This window comes from Myxocyprinus asiaticus, chromosome 34, assembly GCF_019703515.2.
Source record: "Myxocyprinus asiaticus isolate MX2 ecotype Aquarium Trade chromosome 34, UBuf_Myxa_2, whole genome shotgun sequence".
Taxonomy (NCBI): domain Eukaryota; kingdom Metazoa; phylum Chordata; class Actinopteri; order Cypriniformes; family Catostomidae; genus Myxocyprinus; species Myxocyprinus asiaticus.
In genome coordinates this window covers 9648328-9661740 of record NC_059377.1, presented here as the reverse complement: position 1 = coordinate 9661740, position 13413 = coordinate 9648328, and the positions used below count along the sequence as shown (strand labels likewise).

The following is a 13413-nucleotide window of genomic DNA, read 5'->3' as shown; positions in this document are numbered from 1 at the left end:
GCTGTTTATATGCATTGTTATATTGGTGCATATATTTTTAACTAGAACCTATTTCCTGGCCTTATTTTGCATGATTAATCCAAAGACAGAAAATGTTTGTCTTCGTAATCTTGCATTAAAGTAATAGCCTACTCTGCCTCTTAAACTACTTTCCTTTTCAGCTCTAACCAGCGGTCATATAGAGACCAATTTTCGATCCAATGAATTTTAAACTAAATTTTTTAATATCCTGTTTTACTCAAAATTACATCACATTATGGAAGTAAAATGGGTTGCAAACACAGTTTTATTTTGACTTCAATGGTTAAAAAAAACAGCCTGTTTACTCTAAGGGTCAGAGACAGGGTGTAAAATGGTCATTAAAAACTAACTTATGACCATTTTTTGAGCAAATACAGTGGCAAGAAAAGTATGTGAACCCTTTGGAATCACCTGCATTTATGTATAAATTTGTCTTAAAATCTGGTTTGATATTCATCTAAGTTACAATAATGAACAAACACAATCTGTTTTAACTAATAACACACAAATTATTGTATTGTTGTTGTACATATTGAATAGATCATTCAAACATTCATAGTGTCGGTTGGAAAAAAGTATGTGAACCCTTTGGCTAATGATGCCAACAAAAGCTAATTAGAGGAGTAGGCAAACCTGACATCCAATTAATGAAACGAGATTGGAGGTGTGGGTTAGACATACTTTGACTTATAAAAATCACTCAGACATTTTGAATTTGTCATTCACAAGAAGCATCTTCTGACGTGGACCATGCATCTCAGAAGACCTACGATCAAGAATTGTTGCTTTGCATGAAGCTGGAAAGGGTTACAAAGTTATCTCGAAGAGCTCAGATATTCATCTGTCCACAGTTAGACAAACTGTCTATAAATGGAGACGATTTAATACTGTATCTACTCACCCTAGAAGTAGCCATCCAGCCAAGATAACTCAAAGGGCACACCACAGAATGCTTAATGAGGTAAAAACCCTAGAGTGACAGCTAAAGACTTCAAGCAATCATTGGAAGGGGTTAACATCTCTGTTCATGAGTCTACTATACAGAAAACATTAAACAGGCATGGTGTCTATGGCAGGACACCATGAAGGAAGCCGCTGCTTTCCAACAAAAACATTGCTCGTGCATGAACACAACGCTACTGGGAAAATGTTTTGTGGACTGATGAAACTAAGGTTGAATTGTTTGTGAAGAACGTGCAGCACTACGTATGGTGTAAAAAGGACACTGCATTCCAACATGAAAACATCATCCCAACGGTGAAGAACGATGGAGGGAGCATCTTGATTTGAGGCTGCTTTGCTGCTTCGGGGCCTGGAACGCTTGTCATCATCGAGGGAAAAATGAATTCCAAAGTTTATCAAGATATCCTACAGGATAATGTCAGGGTGGCTGTGTGCCAGCTGAAGCTCAGTAGAAGTTGGGTGATACAGCAGGAAAATGAGCCTAAACATTGAAGTAAATCCACTATAAAATGACTTAAAAAAAGAAATTCCACCTTTTGGAGTGGCCCAGTCAGAGCCCAGACCAAAACCCAATAGAGTGCTGTGGAATGACCTCAACAGAGCCGTTCACACCAGACATCCCAAGAATATGGCTGAGCTGAAGAAGTTCTGTAAGGAAGAATGGTCCAAAATTCCTTCTGAACATTGTGCAAGTCTATTCCGCAGCTACTGGAAACACTTGGATGACCAGGTTCACTTTCTTTTTCCACATCACTTTGAATGTTTAGTGGGATGTTTAATAGGATTTTTAATAAAAACATTAAAGATTATAATTGTTTGTGTCTTGTTAGCTTAAGAACATTGTGTCTGTCTATACATGTGAATTTGATGAAGATGAGATCACATTTTTATCACCAATTAATGCAAAAAAAACCCCAAAACAACAACAACAACAAACAGCTAATTCCAAAGGGTTCATATACTTTTTCTTGCCACTGTAGAGTAAGAGGGGAAAAATTAAAATGATGTATGATATAAGAGTTTTATTGTGTTAAGTCAGATACTCACTGACTGCAGGGGCGATTCCACCAACACTTCCCGGTCCTGGAATATTTCCTGCCACTGCAGCCGCCTGCGCTGCTGCTGCTGCCTGCGCTGTGGCCGCCTGCTGCTGCATCTGCCTGTGACACTGCCTGAGGTCAAACACCTGCAGACACAAAACTACACACTCACTCTAACTGCTTCCAGAGCAAATTAATCAAACAATCCTCTGTGCCATGTCCTGAAACAATTGTTGACAGGAAACAATTTGAAAAAATAAATAAATAAATAAATAAAGAATTTAAAAAAAAAAAGAAGAAAAGAATGAAAATTCTGTCATTATTTACTCACCCTCGTGTTGCTCCAAACACATGTGCTGTTATGTAATTTGTGGAACACAAAAGGTGAAATTTTAAAGAATCTTTATACTCCTCTTTTCATTCAAAGTTTACAATAACTACATTTCCATCCAAGGGTTTTTTTGCAACAAAAGGTGTAGCGCATCAAAAAGTTTACCGATATAGCTGATGGAAACGTTATTGCTAATTTCACAAGTGCCAACATAATAATTTTCCGTTTCAAATGTTGCGAAAAACTGGTTTGGAAACACTTTCTGTCGATAAAATGGCATTAACGTAAAAATGTAGTGTCACATGACAGAATTTACCCCAATCGTTAACCTGTGATAATCATGATGACACGGTATACATCCTTGAAAGTCAATTTATTGCATGTGAAGCATTAATCGCACTGTTATGGATTGATCTTAATGGCATACCTGATCCAATGCTGCAAACACACCTGCGTCATGACACTTCCAGGAGTGGCAACACAAATATCTCGTAACATGCACCAACAAGTGCACGGAGAACAAATGAATGGCCACTCTTTGCAATTAATTTAATCAAGGTAGACATCCATTTATTTATTGAAGTTGCTTTTCCACACCATTCAAAATAATAGACGGCAGTCATGGAATTAGCCCACAATACAAAAAAAAACATATCATTTCTGTGCACAAAGATGTTTTAAATTAAAAATAAGCAACAGTGTGCTTTTTTGGAATACTAACAGCCCAATTCTATTAAATTATTGTTTAGCTTACTTTTGAAAAAATGCCGGCAAAATTCCCTGTATTAAATTAAATAAATTACCAAACAAATAAATAATATTTTTAGACCTATATATGCCTTTTCTTTACACAAACTTTAATTAGCCTTAGCCTGTTCTGTAGATGAAAAAAGTCGTCTGAATGACATTCTCAGAATGTTCTACACTTTTTTCAAGACTATAAACTATCAGAACTATTTGTCCAATGCGGAGTTCACTTTCAGAAAACGAGCTTTTGAACCTTTTAAAACTGTTAAATATTTTAAATCTAACCCTCTTTACCTCAGATCACATTTGCTGAGCTACTTCAGAAAATGTCATTTGCATTATGACATTTAAATTAATTTTGGATGATAATCAAATTCAGTTGGTCATTAAATGTTGTTGGATAAATATACGGGACATAATGCAGTTGTGATGCTTTAGATTAGATGATTGTTCAAAACAGCCTATTGAATTTCAGGAATGTATCATATATGTAAACCGTGATATTACACCACATCGGTTTTTCTTTAATAGTTGTGCACACAGCATATACACATGGATGGATGGTCCTTAAACTAAGACCGAAAGTTTCCCCCACTACTTTGTGCAGGATTCCAGCTTGAACAAGGCCGTGACGATTCGCTTTCGGGTCGGAACCAATGGTAACCTGCGATAGGCGCAACATCAGGACCAGTAATACAGTCCTATCAGAAGGGCAACTGCTCCCTTTCATCGCAATTCCTCCTCTTCTGATTGCATTTATTTGTGAAATTAAAATGATAGTATCTAATTTCAATAAATTGTCTCAATACTCTCCCCATTTTACCAAAACTTCAGGGGGATAAAAATTAGGGACATCTGGGAGGCGAAAGGTACACAATTAGCGATATACACACATTTCTGTATGGAAATGGCTTAAGGTCCGATTTATTTTGGAATAAACCAAAACTTATGCGACAAAGTGTTAGGCATGACGTCATCACGCACACCATTTGTATCGATAAAAGGCCACTTGAATGGAAACAGGCAGAAGACGGCAAATTTCGCAAACATTTTCTTCTCGCATTTTCACTTTGTCGATAACAAAACAGCGCGAAAATGTGGATAGAAACTAGGTTAATGACTACATCTGTTAATCTTGAGGACAAACAATTAAAAGCGCTATATTCCAAGTCTTATGAAATTTTATGGCAGAACAAAATTTAGACATTATTCACTGATAACATGCCAAGCTTCATTCCATGTTCAGACTTAAAAATTGGGTGTTGCATTCGTTTACTACACATGCAAGTCAATGACGCTTCATTTTTGAATCTGAACATGAACACGGGCTAATTGAAAACTTCTGCGGAGGGGAAGATATACAGTAACGACTTATATTTTGGTTTCTTCATTCCACAAAGCTGTCGTATGGCTTTAGAAACCTTGGAATATAGCAGAATATTGGTCACTACATGCTTTCACTGTATGGAAAAGAGCATCGTGAACTAGGGCTGGATAAAAAAAACATCAAAATAGCGGATTTGAGGTTTAAATGTAGCCTAACAGACCTGTTTCTGTCTAGTATGTGGTTAATATTAATCAAACAACAATAACAAGAAAATGAAAAAAAAAAAAAAAAAAAAAAAAAAAAACACTTACTGCTCTGACTTGGCTGTACAACTTTTAATAGCTTTAAAAATTATTAATGTATTATAATCATACAGTGAAGACCAGTAATTTTGTGATTGTAAATGAGATGGCTGGTGGAGTTCAAGGCACCCCGTGCCCCCCCCCCACCACAAGACGCCACCCTGGGCGGCTGCCCATGTCACCCATGTCTAAATCCGCCACTGATATGACATCTCTGACCTTAATGTAGGCTCCTGGGTAGATTTTGTGTACAGCGTCTCCTGGCGCTCTGCCCGCCTCTCTGTCCAGGTAGTAACTCTGCACAAAGACGGCATGATCGCTCATGCAGCGCATCCAGACGTCTCCTTCTCCACGACACTCCAGCTGCACGCCTTTACCTATGTGCAACCTGCAGAATGGGACAGAATCTAGCTGCAATTTCAGGACTACACAATACATTGTTGACTTTACATGGTTACTGGAACAGCATTGCCCTTCCAATACTTTTGGTTTTATCAGATAGTTATGTAACTGTCATGGTCTTGTCACTCTGTCAGTCTGGGTTTTGGTTTGACAGGACTGTGGCATCATCATCTCATGTCTGTCTTGTGTTTCATTGTCTGTCTTTGTGTGAGCGCACGGTTTCGGTTGTATTCCCTGCCGTGTGCTCTTCGGTCCATCTTGTTTCATGTCGGGAGCATGGTGTCTGGATCCTGACTTCCTGTCTGGTTCTGTTTCGGTCCGTGTCGGGATCCGGAGTCTCATGCTCCATATCTGTCTGTTATTGACGTGGTGCATTGCACTTATGTCATCTTGACAGCATGCACTCGTGTCAATAGTTTGTCTGGCTCTCGTGTCACTCTCGCGTTGCGTTGCGCGCCCGGGTCGTGAGCTGTCTTCATGTTGTGCTAAGGTTTGATCACCTCGGTCTAAGGTGTCGGGTGTGTGTGTGCGGCCAAATTCTCGCACAGGTGTCCTGTCTTGTTTTTGTCGACTGTTGCATGCATCGTGTGGTGTTTGCCTCGCAATGTACGCTCAGGTTTCGTTCAGTGTGAGAATGTGTGGCAACGCTTTGTTTGTCGTTGCTATGTATTCTCTCGTCTTGTTTGTCGGTTGGTATGGGTGTATATTGCCTTATTGTCTTGCCGATGTGCGCTCATGTCATTCGGGTAGTTTGTTGTCTTGTGAAAGCACGTGGCTTTGTTTTGTTTCTGTATCACCGCGTGTCTATCTGTCTTACGTCATACCCCGCCTCCTTGTTTGCCCATTATTCGTTTATTTTTCACCACTGCCCTGTCTTGTTAAACAGTCTGATTTCTCTCCCTATTTTAGTCTCCTCATGTTTGCTGTCCAGTGCCAGTTCGTACTCATTCCAGTCTTGTGTTCTTGTTTCCCAGTTGGTCAAGTTGGTTGTTTTTTTTTGTATGTTCGTTCCTGTTCATCCCTACCCAGTCCAGTCGGTCCGGTTCCCCACTGCATTCTGCCCCAGCCCTGGAATACCTTTTTCCCCTATGGGGTAGTTTATGTTTGTTTTCCCCCTTGTGGGAGCTTTATGATGGTTTTTGTTTTTTTGATAAATAAATCCCCTTTTAACTCTGCTTTTGGGTCCTGCCTCAGCATTTCGTGACAGTAACACAAATAAACATTGCCACTGTGTGTCACAACTGAAATCAAATGTGCTGTTGTAGACATGGTTGCATTACATCAGGTTGTGAGTAAACAAAGTGGTAGAGACTAGGGATGCTAATGAATAACCAATGATCGACTGTCGTTAATAACTACATTGATTACGTTTATCGATCGAGTATACATTGCCTGGATCTACTGATAAGTTCCTGAAAGTATGGCAGCCTTTTCTGGCTTATGTTGAATGGCTTACTATGCCTCTTAGTTCTTAGAAATCTATGTTAGGGATAGTATGAATGCAAAAACTCTCCAATATGTGTGACTGTTTACCCTCACTCTCTTTTTTTTTTTGTCTTTTTGTTTATTTGTTTGTTGTTGATGTTTTTTTTGCCATGAACATTATTTCCTTCAAATACCATATTCTTATGGTTTGAATCTGTATTTTTTACTACTGTGCAAACTCAATAAAATACTGTGGGGGGAAAAAGTTTATCGATTGCCAATTAATCAGTTTCAGCACAAATGCATTCAGTAATCATGCCAGCAGACTGTCTATACAGTCATCCATTTACATTTATGCAGTTGGCGACTTCAGTGCACTTATTACAGGGACAATCCCCCTGGAGCAACCTGGAGTTAAGTGCCTTGCTCAAGGACACAATGGTGGTGGCTGTGGGGATCGAACCAGCAACCTTCTGATTACCAGTTATGTGCTTTAGCCCACTACACCACCACCACTCATCCACCGCTAGAGGTCGCACTGCCACTTGCACGTCACATCCTGTCAGCAACACAGAATAAAAACTAAGATGTGCATCCTTTTTCTTTTTTAATTTCAAATAAAAAATGGTGTCAAATATCCCACGATCTACAACGTGAAGGTTTAATGAACTTGAATCAGTCTCTTCTATACAAGTTATTATTAACAGTAATACACTGACAGTAAATTAATGTAAATTAATTAATGTAAAATACAGCCCGAGTATATTAAAAATATATTGAACTGATACTATATTAAGAGGAAAATATCAATACTCGCATTATTTAAGTGTATTCATTTAAATTATATTTAAACAGCAGGCTACATGCACAAACTTTGGTTTCATGTTTCCTTTTCTCTGAAGCAAAGTTGACTTTAGTTTGCATTAGAAAGGTTGGTCAGTCAAAAATCTAACTTTGTATAAATAAAAACTGTGATTGAAAAAAAATATACATCTTGTATTTTATTTTTTGTTTAAAGCTGTTTACCACTTACAGTTTATTATTGTTGTTGTTGATTCATTGATTTTCATTCATTCATTCATTTCTTAAAATTTGAAACCCTAGTAGAAACCAGTTATATCTCCTAGATATCACTGAGTATAAGCCTTGCATAATGTTTGCTTATTATTGTTTTCCACATGTCAAGAAACATGTTGGCACAGTGTGCAAGTTTTGTGATGTGTTTTACGGCAAACATAAAACCTATGAAAATGTACACCCCAACAAGAACTCACATACACATACAGTATACAACCACTAGGGCTGAGCAATGTAGTTATAAACTAAAGAAATCACAAAGTTTCTTCTAAATCTCTAAAATCTCATTTGTTTTCAGCCTTTTTACAATATTTATGTATGTGATGATCTGAAAAGGCAAAACAAGTGTGATGTATTTGTTTTTCAAACAGAGAAACCATCATTTCAACCAAAAAGCCATTGTTGCCAAGTAGATTTATAAAGAATAATGTAAGAATACAATTTAAAGAAACAATTAAGGAATATTTTTTTTTTAAACTACAAATTTTAAATAATTTCTATACACACCATTGTAATAATACATGATAACAGGCAGCAATATTTAACTAAATATATTTTTTTGCTAAAACTAGTACTTAAACATTTTTGATTGATTACGCAAATGAAAAATGTAATCATTGTTTCGAACGAATTTATTTGCAGAAATAAATTAAACTTCCCAACTCTGTCAGCATTTTTGCTACTGAGGTTTAAAATCAACATGGAACAATGTTCGCAACCAATTTTACTTCTGTAAAGTGTCGTATTTCTGAATAACACATGTAGGGTTGACTTTTATCCATTGTGAATTGAGTGGACTGTTAAAAAAAGTAGGGATGCACCAATATGGAATTTCTGAGCTGATACCGATAACCGATAATTTTACTATTAGCGTTATGAAACAAAATACGTGTCGTTTAAAATGTACAATCTTTACAATAATTCCACCATCGATAACAATATTTACATTTTCAGTTATATATCGGCCGCCAATATGTCGTGCACCCCTAAAAAAATTATCTGTATGACAACTGGTTGGATGGCTTGAGTTGAAAAATATGACTTGGTGACGTCAGCAAAAAAGAAAAGACATTTCCGATGTGGAGCAAGGTATTACATTTTGAAGAATAAGACCAGGAAAATGTACTATAAAAGTAAATAGCATTTTGATTTCATGTTGACTTTGAACCAGAGATGCTATTTAAACATTTCTGTCCTACCATTCTTAAACCACAAACTAGACTAGTGGCACGGTTTTTAGGACACGTCATAGCCAAATAAAAGAATTATTAAAATCATCACGATATTCACAATGTTATTTCATTTCCCAACAAAATAATATTGCATATATTATAAATACATGAAAAATCCACCAGCCCTAACAACCACACATACATACAGTACATGTTCATACTAGCACTGTAAAGCTCTGGCTGGAATAGTTATTGGATTGTGGTTCACATACCTGGCCCGCTCACTGGCGTCTGTGCGGTGCACATTACTAAGCTGACCCAGGCAGAAGCGGTCACCTCCTGAGGGGTCCACATACCCGTCAATCGTCACGACCGGACAGCTGGACAGCACTTTAAACATCTCCCCCACCTGCACATCCATCTCAAAGTATGAGATGGAACACCAGAATTCAGGACCTGTGGATACAGCGCATGAATATTGACCTGTGAGTCCAACAGCATTAATATAAATGAAAGTTAGATACATTAATATTTAGTTACATTAAGTGGACACAATAACTCTGTTCCAAAAACTGCCGAGCTGCCAATCTAGACAGCCTTTTAAGGCATCATAGGCGTGCTCCCAGTGCAAAGACTGTTCCAAAAAGTAGGCAACAAAATTAGGGTTCCTTATAAGATACCTTGTCAAATTGATTACTTTTACAGTGTTTTTTTGTTGTTGTTGTTGTTGTTGTTGTTATCCTTTTTGAAACTTGACAGCCCAGAATCATTATTCACTTCCATTACATGGTGAAAAGGTGTGTAAATATATTTTTTTCTTTTGTGTTCCACAGAAGAAAGGAAGTCATATGGGTTTGAAGCAACATTAGAGTGAGTCAGAATTTTTGCTTCCTTAGAAGGTAACTGTCTATGTAGACAGCTCAATAGGTTTTGAAATAGAGTTTATGTTAAGCAGAAACCTGGATGGTTGGAGACTGGAGGGGGGAAAGACGCTGAACTGTGATGCTGAGACCCTGATTGAGGAAGAACATAATTCTCACTTAAGTTATACAGATTTTGCCATACTTCTATTTATAAGTCACATACTAATGTTTAAAGTTTCAAAAACATTAAGTAACATACAAAAGTGGGGGTGATGAAGAGGGGGCTGGTGGCCACGGCCATTCTGCTGAGGTCCTAAAGGAGTGTAGGAGGCTGTACTGCTGCCTGTCCACGTTGCTGCAACAATACAGATTTGAGATATATATTCAGTATTAAACAGTAATAAACTATATAAATTCTGCTCTTTAAAAAAAAAAAAAATTAGCAACAGCAATGATATAACACTCACTGTGAAAGGAGGAGGTCTGCAAGTGTTTGGAGCTATTGTAGCCATTCTGGTTGGGTGGAGGCTGGGGTGGGACAGGGGTCTGTGGGGGTCCATGTGTGGGGGTGGAGGGTGGAGGGGTAGGGGTTATGACCTGAACCTGAGGAGATGCAATCTGTAGAAGGCCTTCAACATGACCTCCCTGCATTGGCATCATAGAGCCTGAAGCTGAAAGAAGATGACTCAGATGTCTAGCAAGCCTTTAACCAAACTTAGAATAGGGCTTAGAAAATTATTTGTGTTTGGAACAACATGAGGGCGAGTAAATAACCACATTTTCATTTCTAGGTGAACTATTCCAACATCCCAGAATATCCTTTATGGTCACAGGTCAATGCTTACCGGTGGGGGATATTGGCATATTGGAGTAAAGGGTGACTGGTGGGGGTGCACGGGTGGGTTCTGAAGGCAGTTGTATCGGTGGCAGTGGTTGGCCGTAGTGGTCTGGTGGAGGGAGCTTCATCACCCCCTGATGATCCTGCTGGGGAGGCAGGACTGGCGGAACATCCATCTGAATGCAGTCATGGCTGTACTCTTCCTTTATCAGCCTGCCAGAGGGACCTAGACACCAGCCACAGGACAAATCTATGAATGCAAAAACATTTTTTACGTCTCTGAAGTGGCATGGAGGCTAAAGCTCAGGGTGGGGAATCGGAAGGTTGCTTGATCGATCCCCATTAAGAGCAAGCCATGAACATGATAAGCACTAATAATGCATCACCTTCAGAGTCGGGAAGTAACTAACTAAAAGTAGCAAAAATTCAAACTAATTTAGGCCATGTTAACTCTAATATATTTATGTTTAAAAAATGCATTAATTTAGCTACTGAGACGTTTTCGAGAATGCTCTCCAAAGTGGATCAATTTGAAAATGTTGTCTTTGCGTTGTAGTGTGAACTGGGAAAACTGAGAATTTCAAAAACGATGACCTATTTGTTGTCATGTGATGCAGTCATGTGATCCATTCAACCCAAAACAATCAAGATGGTGGCCTGTGTTGTAGCGGCATTATTGTGTCTGCTATTCACTTTGATAGCATTGTTAAAGATAAATGTTACTTTGTACAACCTTCACATTGCATTCCTTCAAAGGAAACGGGAAGTTTACTTGGAATTGCTGTCCAGCGGCGAAACATGAGGACAACTGCTTTTCAGACCGCACATGGAAATGACACAAGGCCACACTTCTAAAAAAATTTCCCCCACATCTGCAGTAAGGGGATTTAACCATTTTTAGATGTTTTAGTGTGAACGAGCAACTTTTGGAAAACGTTTGAAAATGGCAGTGTGGATGGAGAGTGTTTTGAAAACTAAAACACCTTTTTCAGATTTATCCAGATTAATGTGAACGTAGATGTGACTGTAGCTCAGCTATTTTCAAAATAGTGTCGCTTTTCAGTTACACAATCGCTTTTCCAACAAGTAGTGGTGTAGTGTGCCTAGAGATGTAACTCTTTCACAGGTTTTCACGCTATAGACGGTTTTCATACCATTGACATTTTCTCATTCACAGAATTGCATGAATATAAAGTCTGAATTTTTTAATGTATTTTTCTAAGACCCAAGTAAGAGGAATTAAAGGGGTCATGACATGCCTTTTGTATTATTTTAATATGTTCCTTAAGTTTCACTTATAATATTAGTAAAGTTTTTTTTGCACAAAAGAAAAGTCATTTATTTGTAAAATATGATCATTTTAGAAATGCTCGGTTTTGGTGCTGCTTCACCTTTAAGACTTGACAGTACATGCCCACTGTTATGATTGGCTTTCTCCTCTTGACTAAACTGCTCTCTCTACTTGCCATCTAACTACTCACTGCTACTATGCATTGATGTGTTGTTGTGGAGGCCAGATGTCAGATGCAAATGTCTACCACAGTGTGACATCACAATGTGGAGGAAGTAGAGAATTTGTCATTTTGGCAGCTTGGTTTCAACAAATGCTCTATTTGCAGTTAGGAGGACGTTTTGAGTTCTAAAACTTTGAGTGTTTTTATAGTACAGTAACCTCTTATAAAATACAGTAACCAGTGGTAAAATGCGCTGGCTACCACCCCTGGAGTTCGCTAGCTCGCTAGTTCGAATCCCAGGGCGTGCTGAGTGACTCCAGCCAGGTCTCCTAAGGAACCAAATTGGCCCGGTTGCTAGGGAGGGTAGAGTCACATGGGGTAAACTCCTCGTGGTCGCTATAATGTTGTTCGTTCTCGGTGGGGCACATGGTGAGTTGAGCGTGGTTGCCGCGGTGGATGGGGTGAAGCCTCCACACGTGCTATGTCTCTGTGGCAACGAGCTCAACAAGCCACGTGATAAGATGCGTGGGTTGACGGTCTCAGACGCGGAGGCAACTGGGATTCGTCCTCCGCCACCCGGACTGAGGCGAATCACTACGCGACCACGAGGACTTGGGCATTCCAAATTGGGAGAAAAAGGGGAAAAATTCCCCCCCCCCCCCCCCCAAAAAAAAAAAAAAAAGATGCACTCCATGACTCTTTTGTTTGTGTCATCTTGGACATACACTGACACCTAGCAGCTTGGATGCAGCATCATTTAAAATCAAACGTTTTCCATTTCAGATGTAATTGTAGAAATTCACTATTCACAGTCAGTCATGTTTACTTTATTCAATGAGTGAAAGTGTCCAACAATAGGGCAGTTACTGAGATTAAGGTAGTAGCATTCGGCTGGTCATGTGATTCAAACGTGGCAGCCCCCATGAAGAGACCCTCTCCATGTAAAACAAAACAGGTTTTATAAGGCTACTAGGATATGACTAGTGTCTTCATCTCATGTGAGTGCTCATGATTTTATACATACGTTTTAAAATGACAATTAATTTCTTTTGGAGTAAAACTTTTTATAATGTTTACATTGTAAATTTCAGTTCAATTAAGAGAGAACTGGCTACATTTAAAGCTTCATTAACTTGACGTGATAAAATAAATCTCTAAATTACGACTTCCTCCTCTTCCATTCAAATGCACTCCCATATATTCATATGCACTCCCAGTTTAACAGTAGGACTATAATAATATACAATTGTTTTTGTAAAAAAAGTTTTTTTTTTGTTTTTTTTAAACAATTACAGTAATGAATCGACTGGATATATCAACTGTTAATCCTATATTTTAATAATATTATTTTAAATTCATACCGTTAGAAGTCACACTGTTTGTACAACAGAGCTTTACAGCTGTGCGACTTATAAAATAAAACACACTCTTCAAAAAACGATTCACAAATC

At 38.4% G+C, this 13413-nt stretch overlaps 1 protein-coding gene across 4 annotated transcripts in view; it reads right to left on the bottom strand.

The window, feature by feature from the left end:
• The window catches only part of LOC127424840 (mothers against decapentaplegic homolog 4-like), a 37222-nt gene that overhangs the window by 8060 nt on the left and 15749 nt on the right, over nt 1-13413 (bottom strand). For 2 of the 4 annotated variants that reach the window (XM_051670312.1, XM_051670313.1), the window contains exons 5-11: nt 10516-10758; nt 10138-10341; nt 9930-10025; nt 9767-9820; nt 9080-9263; nt 4951-5119; nt 2032-2170 (exon numbers count right to left, since the gene is read on the bottom strand). In XM_051670312.1, coding sequence (XP_051526272.1) covers nt 2032-2170; nt 4951-5119; nt 9080-9263; nt 9767-9820; nt 9930-10025; nt 10138-10341; nt 10516-10758 — 1089 coding nt within the window. The remainder of the gene's footprint in view (nt 1-2031; nt 2171-4950; nt 5120-9079; nt 9264-9766; nt 9821-9929; nt 10026-10137; nt 10342-10515; nt 10759-13413) is intronic. The other 2 variants (XM_051670314.1, XM_051670315.1) reach the window with 2 other exon arrangements.